This window comes from Pseudophryne corroboree, chromosome 7, assembly GCF_028390025.1.
Source record: "Pseudophryne corroboree isolate aPseCor3 chromosome 7, aPseCor3.hap2, whole genome shotgun sequence".
Taxonomy (NCBI): domain Eukaryota; kingdom Metazoa; phylum Chordata; class Amphibia; order Anura; family Myobatrachidae; genus Pseudophryne; species Pseudophryne corroboree.
In genome coordinates, this window is record NC_086450.1 from 359,113,816 (window position 1) to 359,127,185 (window position 13,370).

General features: G+C 44.8%; 1 protein-coding gene across 1 annotated transcript in view; it reads left to right on the forward strand.

Annotated features, from left to right (window-relative positions):
* The window catches only part of KDELR2 (KDEL endoplasmic reticulum protein retention receptor 2), a 67,889-nt gene that overhangs the window by 35,814 nt on the left and 18,705 nt on the right, over positions 1-13,370 (forward strand). The window contains exon 2 of the mRNA XM_063934465.1: positions 8,184-8,284. Coding sequence (XP_063790535.1) covers positions 8,184-8,284 — 101 coding nt within the window. The remainder of the gene's footprint in view (positions 1-8,183; positions 8,285-13,370) is intronic.

Below are 13,370 nucleotides of genomic sequence, written 5' to 3' on the forward strand. Positions count from 1 at the left end.
GTTTATGGTACAGAACTGTCACTATCAGTTCAGACGCTGCCGTATGGATGGTCCACGGCATCCCGGGTCTTTACCAAGGTAATGGCCGAAATGATGATATTCCTTCGAAGGAAGTGAATTTTAGTTATCCCTTACTTGGACAATTCCCTGATAAGGGTAAGATCCAGGGAACAGTTGGAGGTCGGTGTAGCACTATCTCAGGTAGTGTTGCGGCAGCACGATTGGATTCTCAATATTCCAAAATCGCACCTGGTTCCGACGACGTGTCTTCTGTTCCTAGGGATGATCCTGGACACAGTCCAGAAAAAGGTGTTTCTCCCGGAGGAGAAAGCCAGGGAGTTATCCGAGCTATATTAATATCAAAAAAGAAAAAGAGAAAGAGGTAGCATTATGGTGCACATGGTCACTTGAATATGACAAATTATTAAGTCATGAATTAAAACGTAACTTTTATTAGGTAATTTGAAATAAACTCCCCACCTATCTAAAAAGCGAAATATTTTAAAAATAAAGAAAATAGTAGGAAATAAGATATTAAAATTTAGCGCTGAGGCACCTAATATAACTCCCCTTATTACTCAATAAGCGATCCAAATATCGATAAAATGGTGGCTTCCTACGAAGCAATCCCATTCGACAGATTCCACGCAAGAACTTTCCAGTGGGACCTGCTGGACAAATGGTCCGGGTCGCATCTTCAGATGCATCAGCGGATAACCCTGTCACCAAGGACAAGGGTGTCCCTCCTGTGGTGGTTGCAGAGTGCTCATCTTCTAGAGGGCTGCAGATTAGGCATTCAGGACTGGGTCCTGGTGACCACGGATGCCAGCCTGCGAGGCTGGGGAGCAGTCACACAGGGAAGGAATATCCAGGGCTTATGGTCAAGCCTGGAGACATCACTTCACATAAATATTCTGAAGCTAAGGGACATTTACAATGCTCTAAGCTTAGCAAGACCTCTGCTTCAAGGTCAGCCGGTGTTGATCCAGTCGGACAACATCACGGCAGTCACCCACGTAAACAGACAGGGTGGCACAAGAAGCAGGAGGGCAATGGCAGAAGCTGCAAGGATTCTTCGCTAGGCGGAAAATCATGTGATAGCACTGTCAGCAGTATTCATTCCGGGAGTGGACAACTGGGAAGCAGACTTCCTCAGCACGACCTCCTCCCGGGAGAGTGGGGACTTCACCCAGAAGTCTTCCACATGATTAAAAACTCGACAGGTATTGCGCCAGGTCCAGGGACCCTCAGGCAATAAGCTGTAGACGCTCTGGTAACACCGTGGGTGTACCAGTCAGGGTATGTGTTCCCTCCTCTGCCTCTCATACCCAAGGTACTGAGATTGATAAGATGGAGAGGAGTAAGCTCTATATTCGTGGTTCCGAATTGGCCAAGAAGGACTTGGTAACCAGAACTTCAAGAGATGCTCACGGAGGATCCGTGGCCTATACCTCTAAGAAGGGACCTGCTCCAGCAAGGACCCTGTCTGTTCCAAGACTTACCGCGGCTGCGTTTGACGGCATGGCGGTTGAACGCCGGATCCTGAAGGAAAAAAGGCATTCCGGATGAAGTCATCCCTATCCTGATCAAAGCCAGGAAGGATGTAACCGCAAAAACATTATCACCGCAATTGGCGAAAATATGTTGCGTGGTGCGAGGCCAGTAAGGCCCGACGGAGGAAATTCAACTGGGTCGATTCCTACATTTCCTGCAAACAGGAGTGTCTATGGGCCTGAAATTGGGGTCCATTAAGGTTCAAATTTCGGCCCTGTCAATTTTCTTCCAAAAAGAACTAGCTTCAGTCCCTGAAGTTCAGACGTTTGTAAAAGGGGTACTGCATATACAGCCTCCTTTTGTGCCTCCAGTGGCACTTTGGGATCTCAATGTAGTTTGGGTTCCAAAAGTCACATTGGTTTGAACCACTTAAATCTGTGGAGTTAAAATATCTCACATGAAAAGTGGTCATGCTGTTGGCCCTGGCCTGGGCCAGGCACGTGTCAGAATTGGCGGCTTTATCCTGAAAAAGCCCTTATCTGATTTTCCATTCGGACAGGGCGGAATTGAGGACTCGTCCTCAGTTTCTCCCCAAGGTGGTTTCAGCGTTTCACCTGAACCAACCTATTGGTGGTGCCTGCGGCTACTAGGGACTTGGAGGCCTCCAAGTTGCTAGACGTTGTCAGTGCCCTGAAAATATGTTTCCAGGACGGCTGGAGTCAGGAAATCTGACTCGCTGTTTATCCTGTATGCACCCAACAAGCTGGGTGCTCCTGCTTCTAAGCAGACTATTGCTCGTTGGATTTGTAGTACAATTCAGCTTGCACATTCTGTGGCAGGCCTGCCACAGCCAAAAATCTGTAAATGCCCACTCCACAAGGAAGGTGGGCTCATCTTGGGCGGCTGCCCGAGGGGTCTCGGCTTTACAACTTTGCCGAGCAGCTACTTGGTCAGGAGCAAATACGTTTGTAAAATTCTACAAAATTGATATCCTGGCTGAGGAGGACCTGGAGTTCTCTCATTTGGTGCTGCAGAGTCATCCGCACTCTCCCGCCCGTTTGGGAGCTTTGGTATAATCCCCATGGTCCTTACGGAGTCCCCAGCATCCACTTAGGACGTTAGAGAAAATAAGAATTTACTTACCGATAATTCTATTTCTCATAGTCCGTAGTGGATGCTGGGCGCCCATCCCAAGTGCGGATTGTCTGCAATACTTGTACATAGTTATTGTTACAAAAATCGGGTAATTATTGTTGTGAGCCATCTTTCAGAGGCTCCTCTGTTATCATACTGTTAACTGGGTTCAGATCACAGGTTATACGGTGTGATTGGTGTGGCTGGTATGAGTCTTACCCGGGATTCAAAATCCTTCCTTATTGTGTACGCTCGTCCGGGCACAGTATCCTAACTGAGGCTTGGAGGAGGGTCATAGGGGGAGGAGCCAGTGCACACCAGATAGTCCTAAAGCTTTCTTTAGATGTGCCCAGTCTCCTGCGGAGCCGCTATTCCCCATGGTCCTTACGGAGTCCCCAGCATCCACTACGGACTATGAGAAATAGAATTATCGGTAAGTAAATTCTTATTTTTACCATTGGGACTTAATGGGTCGCTAGGCAAGATACAGGTTTGGGGCATGATTAATGTATACAATATATAAATACATACTCAGTTCTCCCCCCCCACCCCATAGCTCTCTCTCCTCGCACAGCTATACACACATCACACAGCTCTTTCCCTTATATAGCACCCCCAAGCACAAATGTCTCCCATCACACAGATGTCCCTGTAGCACAAGCCCACCCCCACATAGATATCCGCTCAGTACCGAAGATCCTCCCAGCACAAATCTCTTAACAACCTTCTTAAAATTAAAAGACACCTAGTTAAGAAGTGTCACCCTACCGATGTTAATTAAATGCAGATTTCTAGTGCCCCCTCCCTTATGCCCTACTACTGAGAGGATTAGCTTTTTTACCGTATAATAAAATGCTAATTTCTTACACTACAAGTCGGCACTGTAATGTTAGTTACGGCATCAACACATCCACAAATCATGGGGTCTGTCCAAGACCAAAATTGGTCTCTAAGCACTCACCAAGACGATGAGAAACCTTCAGTTCACCTGGCTCAGACACGGGCAGTCCATGTTGCCTGCATTCCACATGATGCCTCTGCAAAGGCCACCTCCACCTCTCTCCTCCTGGTCACTGATGAGTAAGTCCCCAACACACAGCCTCTAGTCCTGCTCCAAACTGTCCACCAATGCCAAGCTAACGTGGTGATGCCAGCAGCTGGAGTAACAGCAGCTGGAACAGTTTCTTCCAGTACAATATATCCAAGGCTCCTAGCACAGTAGCAGTTGCTCCCGCCTGGAGCTTCCGGAGAGGTGAGGGTGGAAGATGCTCCTGGAAGCCCCAGTCAGCATTGTCATTAATCTGACTTTGCCTCCAAGTAACCGTCCTCATGACTCCTCCTGAGTCCTGGGCTGCGGTGCGCTGATGTTCCTCTCTACAAGCCCCGATGTGATGTCAGGTCGGGGCTTACCGCCCGCCGCGAGGCGGACCTGTGCTCAGTAGCGTGCAGAACTGCCCGCGGATGTCAGCAGCGTAGGTACCGAGCCGTCCGGTGTGTGGGGGCTGGCCAACATTAGGGTGTGCGCACGCCTATGATGGGGACATGCCGCTGGCACTGGCAGTGATTGGCTGGAGAGGCCGGCACAGAAGTATGACTGCAGGACGCGCTGTTAGTCTATGTGCGGCTTAGCCAATACCATTTCAGTATCGGCTAAGGCGCAAACAGGACTTTGACTCACAGCGCGTCCTGCAGGACCCGCTCATTTGTAAAATGTGAGTCTTTCTCCCTGTACCGCGTAAAAACGCGCTATAGCGCGTATTTTGCGATCACTGGGAATATCAGAATTATTTTCACGGCACCCCTAGGCCAAAAATTTCTTATTGAGAAATTTACAAATATTACATTAAGTAGATCGCGTTTATATGTCCTCCTTAGGGTCAGTTGTGTGGTGAAGGACAAGATTTGCTTCTGTTTGGCCACATATTTTATGACTGGCAGCCACCAGCACTGGTTTTGCCTATTGTATTGACCATGAATAATTTGAATTGGTCCTGGACCACCAACCCAGGGCACCCCTGCAAGTGTCCCGAGGCACCCCAGGGAGCCACGGTACACAGTTTGGGAACCTCTGCTATATAGTCAAAATTGTAAGAAAAGTTATTGCAGATCGCAAGGTGAAATTCACCTTGCGATCCCGATTTGATGCCGATGCGCGGTCTGCATCACGAGAATAGATAGACTGTGCAGGCAAGTCAATTTTGACTATCTCTATAGAAGAGAGAGTCAAAATTGACACTTAGCCAAAATCGCACATAGTCAGTATCGCAAGTACACTCATTACGTGCCTGCGATGCTGGCATAGCCCCTGTCACATAGTGAGAATCTGGCATAGGCCGAATCTCACTGTGTGTATGGGCCATAAGTGCCGTATATCTTATAGAATTATGGGGGTAATTCCAAGTTGATCGCAGCAGGAATTTTGTTAGCAGTTGGTCAAAACCATGTGCACTGCAGGGGAGGCAGATATAACATGTGCAGAGAGAGTAAGATTTGGGTGGGTTATATTGTTTCTGTGCAGGGTAAATACTGGCTGCTTTATTTTTACACTTCAAATTAGATTGCAGATTGAACACACCACGCCCAAATCTAACTCTCTCTGCACATGTTAAATCTGCCTCCCCTGCAGTGCACATGGTTTTGCCCAACTGCTAACAAAATTCCTGCTGCGATCAACTTGGTATTACCCCCTATGTGTATAAGTTCAGTAGGATCGTGTGGCACCATTGGTTACATTCGTTTAATATAGACTTAAAGACGGTCAACTAATTTGGGCGTCTGTAACTCCTGTCTAAAGTGACTGGAACTAATCCGTTGTTTGCATGGCCAAATCGACGCTGGTTACGACAGCCGCATTCTTGTGTACAAACTGCAGAGGCTTAGCTACGTGAAGTGGGTTTTCCCATGCTAGGTCCCATGCTCTACTATTAAGGCACCCAAAAGCCCTGTTTTGGTCAGATTTCTACTCACACATCAGGAGGGTGCCAGCAAAAATCATCGATTAAATGATGAATGCCCAAAACAATTGAATAGCTCCCGGTCACTTAAGACTGAAGCATCAGATGTGAGACAATTTAAATATGCCCCTAAATGTCACTGTTTTGTGCTTGTGCAGATCTGACTTTCTTACTGGTATATAAAAGAACCCATTAGAGGGGCAATGCAAGTACTGTGTTTTACGTTTTTACAAATACATTTGCCACTAAATCTAACAATATACTACAATTTTATTCATGATGAGGGCCAGCGGTCACTGAATCTGTTCTTATATATCCTGATCAGTATTCTTTGTTGGACATTTAGGAATACAGTTTCTCGACATCGGCGCAGCATAGTATTCCTGAATGGCACACTGTGCACATGGCATCAAAAGGAAAAACATGACGTGTCACTACCACAAGTGTGCGATATGTGCTCAGCTGGGCACCATGGCAGTTACCGCAGAGATGAAGTCCCTCCTTTAAAGTATCGCTCAAAATTGAGTTTAAGTTGGTGAATAATTTGCTGTCTGTAAAATTTGTTGGTTGAATTAAGTTGCTAACTTATTTAGGGCTCAGTCAGTGGTGTTGGCAATGGGGTGTTTTGGAGAGGTGGGGGTCTTCCCTACTCCAACAACATAAAAATCTAGGTTTGATAGGTGCCGCACACTAATCTTACCCCAAGGCCCGTGATTAGATGAATCATTGTTCAATATGGCTGCTTGCATGGGTGCATGCATTTAGGTCCAACTACTCCACTGAAAGCTCTGGATTTGCCGTCATTTGTTGATTCAGTTGAGGTGTGGAACAAAAAGTTTTTAACTTTGTGATCATGGGAAAATTATTTAAGCCAGTGGTTCCCACACTTTTTTTTTAATCACTGCACCCTAAAGTATCAGGAGTTTTTTTTTTTTTTTTTTTTCACCCCTAGGCCAAAGGTTTCTTATTGACAAATTTTTAAAGAAATGTTCAATCAAGTAAATTGTTTTTATATGTCATCTTTAGGTTCAGTTGTGTGGTGAGGGACTATTTTATTCTGTTTGTCCACTTACTTTGATTTGCAGCCATCGGCACTGGTTTTGCCAGTTACATTGACCATAAATAATTTGAATTGGTCTTGGATCACCAATCCAAGGCACCTCTGCAAGTGTCCCGAGGCACCCTAGGGTGTCATGGCACACAGTTTGAGAACCACTGATTGAAGCAATATCCATCATTAGTGGTATTGGTCAATATTTGATGTTTTTGTAGGCCACAGTCTACTACTGCTTACACACTGTGGTCTGGATTCTGGCACTTTTGTGTTCAGTTGTACTGATTTGCATCATGACCTTTTGCACTTTGTGCTCAATGAGCAAAGTTTACTTTGGGAAAGACTTTGTTCATTAAATAGCTGATACAGCTACAGACTAGCCACATGTTTAAAACTCATCCACTGATTGCGTTCAGCATGTGGACTTCCAACTTATAGGTGCAAATCTAATTTATGCTCTATCTGTAGTGTGGTTTTTGTTTTGTTTTTCAGTGCTTTCTTTTTTTTTTTTTTTTATATTGTGCCTGGATCCCCCCTTTTTTATTTTATTCATTCCACAGAGCTAAACAAACAGTTCTATTTATGAACTCCAAATTCCCCTGAATCTACATATTCCGTGCAGAATTCAGAGTGTATCAGCTAGAGGTTCCAGACCCTGTTCTGCCACAATGCTGTGACATTTTGCTCATCTCTAAATCAAGTCTGATTCAGATCTAGCTTTACTAGGATTTCTGGTCTTGAAACTTCCTATCAGTAGCCTTCAGAGGTCGGGTGGGACTGCTGGTGAAATGTCAGCACGGTGGCTAATGTGCTGTCACTGGCATCGGTGCTGATATTTGCAAAGCAGTTTCTATGTTGGTATTTATAGTCTCTTGGGGGTATATTTAATTAGGGTCGGATCCATTCTGAAATGCATTTGTCGAAATGGATCCAACAACCCCTATTCAATCTCATCTCATTCAAGTCGAATTGAGATGAGGGACCCAGAGGAGGAGAGGGGGGGCGCGCGGGGACAGCCGCGGGCAGACAGAGGAGATCAGCGCTGCAGGAGGATGTCGCACAGCCGCCCGACCTCACGGCAGTGTCCACCCGGCTCCAGCAAGCGTGACCTCACTTGCTGGAGCCGGGTGGACGCTGCCATGAGCGGCGCGGCTTTGAGACATCCTGCTGCAGCGTCTGTGCTGTAGCGATGATCTCCCCTGTATGCCTCTGGCTCCCCTCCCCCCTGTCCTCCTCTGGGTCCCACATCTCAGTCCGACATTTTTTTTTATGTCGTACTGAGATGGTCGGAAACTGGGCCAAATTCGTTTCACTCAAAAGTACGTGAATTGGCAGCTATACCGCCGATTCACATACTATTCGACAAGTTGAATTTCGACAGATGGCAGTTTTCGACCCTAATTGAATATACCCCTTGATATCTTGACTGCATGTTTTGAATGGCTGTTATCAGATAGGAGATAGGCTCATTTGTAATTACCATGAGTGTTTTTATTTATTTATTTTAAATGCATTATCTAATTTAATATTTCGACTATCTCTTGCAGGTATTTCTGGGAAGAGTCAGCTCCTCTTCGCGATGGTCTTTACCACCCGGTATTTGGACCTCTTTACATCATTCATTTCTTTATACAACACTAGTATGAAGGTAAGACACTGACGAAAGCGTAAATGGTGACCGACCATAAACCAAACTTACTCTAGAATAATCTAGCATTTGGTTGCTATGGATTACAACACACCTGTGCAGGTTGCAGTACATTATTACATACACCTGTTAATTTCCATGCAGTATGAGCTGGATGTCCCTTAAATTAACTGTCTTTTTATAGTGGTGGTACCAGTGTCCTTAACCACAATGACCCCTTTGTAAGCTTCCGCCTTGCTTTCACTTTCACTTCTGTCTCAGCTACTCAATTGTTTCTGCGGATGGAGGTGCTAACATAATTTCATTTTAGTGCCCCTGGGGGTGGCGAGCTGAAATGAGCGAAAAGTGACCCGTTTGGTTGCCCAAAGTCCTGTTTTGGGCACCCAAACGGGTCTAAACTCGTGCCCATAGCAATCGACTAAACCTTACTGCTATGGGCATGATAAAGATCATTTGAATATTGCCATGCGATCTCCCATCACTTTAGATGGGAGATCATGCGCGATATAACAATTGAATACTACCCTATATGTTTAAATTCATTGGGGTCGATTAAATTCAGCAACAGTTGAATAGTCGGAGAATGCTCGTTCTCCCGACAAAACTACCTGTTAAGTCGGCGAGAACTGGCATTCTCCGACTTAACTTTAGCTGAATTGAATAGCGTCGGGAGCTAATTCCCAGCGCTATTCAACTGTTGCGGAATTGAATCGACCCCATAGATTAGGTAAATAGCAGGTGACGTGTACAATGGTAAATGGTGGGGGAAGTAACCAAAAAACCCTGCGGTTTAGAAAAGATTGCAGCAGCGGAAAATAAAGAACATAGGAATTTGCTATATATTTTTACTGGTACAGCAATCATGTTTACATTGTCATAAGTCATACATAATAAATGTACTTGTAGTTTCCGGTTGGCAGCATCCCCGATATGAAGAAAAGAGTGTACTGTTGTGATAAGCACACTCTGATTTGATTTGTCACCTCTGGTAGTTTTTCTTCATTATGTACCGAAAGGAGAAACGATCCCAGCATCAGACTGCAGGCTCATCTGAAATCTGCACGTGTAAGGGATGTTGCGGTCATTACTCATTCTCTGCCCTCAAATGCTATTCAATTAACTCTCGTATTAGGGCGTGGAATGACAATTAGGGGAGTACAGTGCATGCATTTCATGATACAGTTCTGCTGGGAGAGACACAAATGTGTCTTCCTATAATGGAACAGAAAATGTATTTCTAAAAAAGAAATGTAGCATTTAATGGACGAGTCAGTTGTTTATTGGGCTCCATAATTGCATATCGCCCATCCCTTCAGACAGGGCGATATGCACTTGTTTAGGCGCCCATTGTTTTGGCTCCCTGATCACGGCCAGAAGTACTGGATTGAGGGGACTATTTACTAAGCCTTGGATGGAGATAAAGTCACTGGAGATAAAGTACCAGCCAATCGGCTCCTAACTGCCATGCCACAGGCTGTGTTTGAAAAATGACAGGAGCCGATTGGCTGGTACTTTATCTCCGGCCACCTTCTCTCCATCCAAGGCTTAGTAAATAGAGCCCTTAGCCACACAAAACTGCTGAAACTGACTAAAATACTGGGTGTGACGCAAAAAAGTGTAGTTTGGGAAAGTTTACACATTTCTGATTAGCACCTCAGGAGGCTGCAAGCAGGTATATGATGTCAGTGTACCTGTAGGCAGAAACAGGTGTTGAAGGCATATTATACTGTGTATTTTAGAAGCTTTGTCCCACCACTGTTCGTGGTGGTGATCATTGGAAGAATTGCACAATTTACATCCTTGTGCAAGGAGACACACCATTTGTTTGCCTGCTGGCATTCATTGATGGTGGGTATTAGACATAACCCTCACTTTTTCACTTCTGTAACCACTTGTGAAATTAGTGGAGCCAGGTTTTTAGAAAATTGTGCATTTATAAGGGTCTGTTCAATTAGCCGCGCATTACTCAAGGCCACGTGTATGTTCGGCTATATGCAGCTGAAAGTCCAGGTCAGGAAGAGTGTGAGTTGTGCTGGCAACGATGTGGAAGCGCCACACTAGGACTATTTGCGCTGTTAGTGGGTTACTGAATAAACCCCGTAGTGTGTTCTTGAAAGGTTGTTTCATAGGGAAGCTTATGTAAGTGAAAATCCTTTTAAAAATGAATAATGCAAACAATATACAAGATGAATATGGCCATAAGTCTTGATAAATAAGCAATATTTTGGCAAGTCATAAAGTAGCGTTGTGCATCATCCCTTTGATTGCAGCTGGATATTGTAGATATGCTGTGTGAATAACCAAAGTAGTTTGTATGACAGGTTTGCTTGCAGTAGTGCTTTTGTGATTAATTTTTTTTTTTTTTTTTCAAAACTTTTTTTATTTCAATCGAAGCGTATCAAAGATTCACAGCAAAGTACATTGATAAACATGGTTGATAAAATCCATCACATGAACATTGATCTGTCATATATTCAAAACAAGTTTACATAATAGTCTATTATTAGGACATAGTACGATACATGTCATAGCGAAGTTTCCTTCAAGTATGGAAAACAAATAGAGTAGAATGAGTCCGGATCTGTGCCCGCACCCACTTCCCCCCATGAAAGGGTGCCCCAGTCCCCTTTAAACTAATCGGCCACGAACGAAATTGGAGGGTCCTGTTCATAAATTCTAGTTTCGTACCATAAAGTATTACGGAAACATTTCCACACTTGTTCCTTTAATGGGTGGGATAGGGTTTCTATGTAGCTTTCCCATGTTTCAAAAAATCTTTCAGTGAACTTTTCTTTCTGTAGGGAAGCCTCCAGCCATTCCATTCTGAAAATATGAAAGATTTTCCCTAGAAAAAGTGATAGTGGCGGGGCAGAGGGCTGTATCCACATTTGTAAGATGCATTTTTTGGCAGCTGCAGAGATCATCATCAATAACTTTTTAACACCCTGTGCTATCCTAGTGCCTTCCGGCATCATACCAAATATTGCCCATTCAGGGGTGAGCGGTAGATAGTTTACTAGGTGTTGGGTAACATATTTCCATATTTGGAGCCAGAATCTCCGGATTATAGGGCATTCCCATAGACAGTGGAACAACTCAGCTCGTTGATTACCACATCGAAGGCAGGACGCGTTTTCCAATAAACCCATTAGGTGTCTACGGTGTGGTGATAGATATGTTCTGTGCCATATGTTTAAAAAGAGTTCAGTGTAAGATGCAGCAGGTATCAGCCTGATGGACAACTCGAGGTGTTTCAGCAAATTCGTTACAGAAAGGGATGGGAAATGATCTATCCATTGCGCTAGTCCCGCCGTTGTATCAGTGTATTGTAAGGGTGTGTGCAAAAATGAGTACAGAGTGAAGACAGCCTTGGATGAGGGGTTCCCCGCCAGCAACAGTTTATCTAACGGGTTGTCATAATCCTGTGAGGATAGTGTTCTAGAGACAGTAGCTACGTAATGTTGAGCTTGTAGGTATGCTAAGGGGAATGTGTTTAGTATTGGAAAGAGTTCCACTGCCTGTGCCAATGTGAGTGGTTTTTTTGACTCACCATGTATGAATTGTCGTATTGAAGTGATACCATACCGTTCCCAAAGTGTGAAAGGATGGCTCGCATTGCCATCTTGAAAGCGATTATTGTGGACTAGGGGGAGGAAAAGAGACGTATGTGGATTTAGGGAACATTTATGTCGTAAGATATGCCAGACTTTCCGAGTGGACATTAGTAGTGGGTTCGCTCGGACCGAGGCAGATATTTCTTCCTCGTGTAAGTGCAAGAAGGAGATCATACCGCCACCACCACCCAGGAAGGCAGACTCTAAGGTCGTGTTGGAGTACGTATTCCCTCCATGCAGCCAATCTCTCAGATAGCGTAGATGGGAGGCGTAGCTGTACTCCAACACATTGGGGAGATTTACACCTCCATTGTGTCTACGCTGTTGTAATTTTACCAAACTAATTCGTGCTCGTTTACCATTCCAAATGAATGTACGTATTATTTTGTTAATTTCTGTCGTGGCATTTTTAGAGAGTAAAATAGGAAGGGATTGCAAAGGGTATAGAAGCCTAGGAAACAAAATCATTTTCACCAGGCTCACTCTGCCCAAAAACGATATTTTAAGATGTCTCCAGCGATCCGTATCCTCCCTCATATTACGTATGATTTGTTTTAGGTTGAGGTTGTATAGGTTTGTCAAATTTTTTGGGATCTGTACCCCTAGATAGGTAATCGCTTTAGTTGTCCATCCAACTGTAGCCTCTCTGAACCAGGCTGGGCGCGCATAGCCTGGTTTTAAATATAAGGCCGTGGATTTTTCAAAATTGACCTCAAATCCCGATACTCTTCCAAATTCCCTGATACGTTCCATCAGCGGTCCCAGGGTCCTCCGCGGTTCCGATAAGAACAAGAGGACATCGTCGGCGAATGCCGATATTTTTACCTCCCCCACTCCGACACTGATGCCTTTAAATTGGGACCAATTCTGTAGCACCCTCAGCATTGGGTCTAATGCTAAGTTGAAGAGTAGGGGCGAAAGGGGGCAACCCTGTCTCGTCCCTCTGGTGAGCTCAATTTTGTCTCCCTTTGTCCCATTAATCAATAATGAGGTGTGTGGTTGGGTATAGAAGAATTTTATTAGAGATTGGAATGTTAGTCCAAAGCCCCTCCTTTCTAGTATATCGTGTAGGTAGGGCCAGGAGACCATGTCAAATGCTTTAGTTGCATCTAGGCTTAGGAGCATATTTGGGGTATCCGTCTGGAGACTCGCCGCCATTACTGCAGCTATGGCAGTGCGAATTCCCTTTACTGAGTGTCTGCCCTTGGTGAAGCCCAGTTGGTGGTCTGTGAGCATGGATGCTAGAAATGATTGGAGCCTATCTGCCATTATCTTAGCTAGGATTTTGAAGTCAACGTTCAAAAGTGTTATGGGTCGGTATGAGGATGGTAGGGAGAGGTTTTTATTGGGTTTTGGTAGGAGGGTTGTGAAAGCCTGGTTAAAGGTAGGGTACGTAGGAAATTCTGATTGGATGTGTCTGTATAGGGTATGCATTGCTGGGATGGCGTCATGGTGTAAGAGCTTGTAGTATT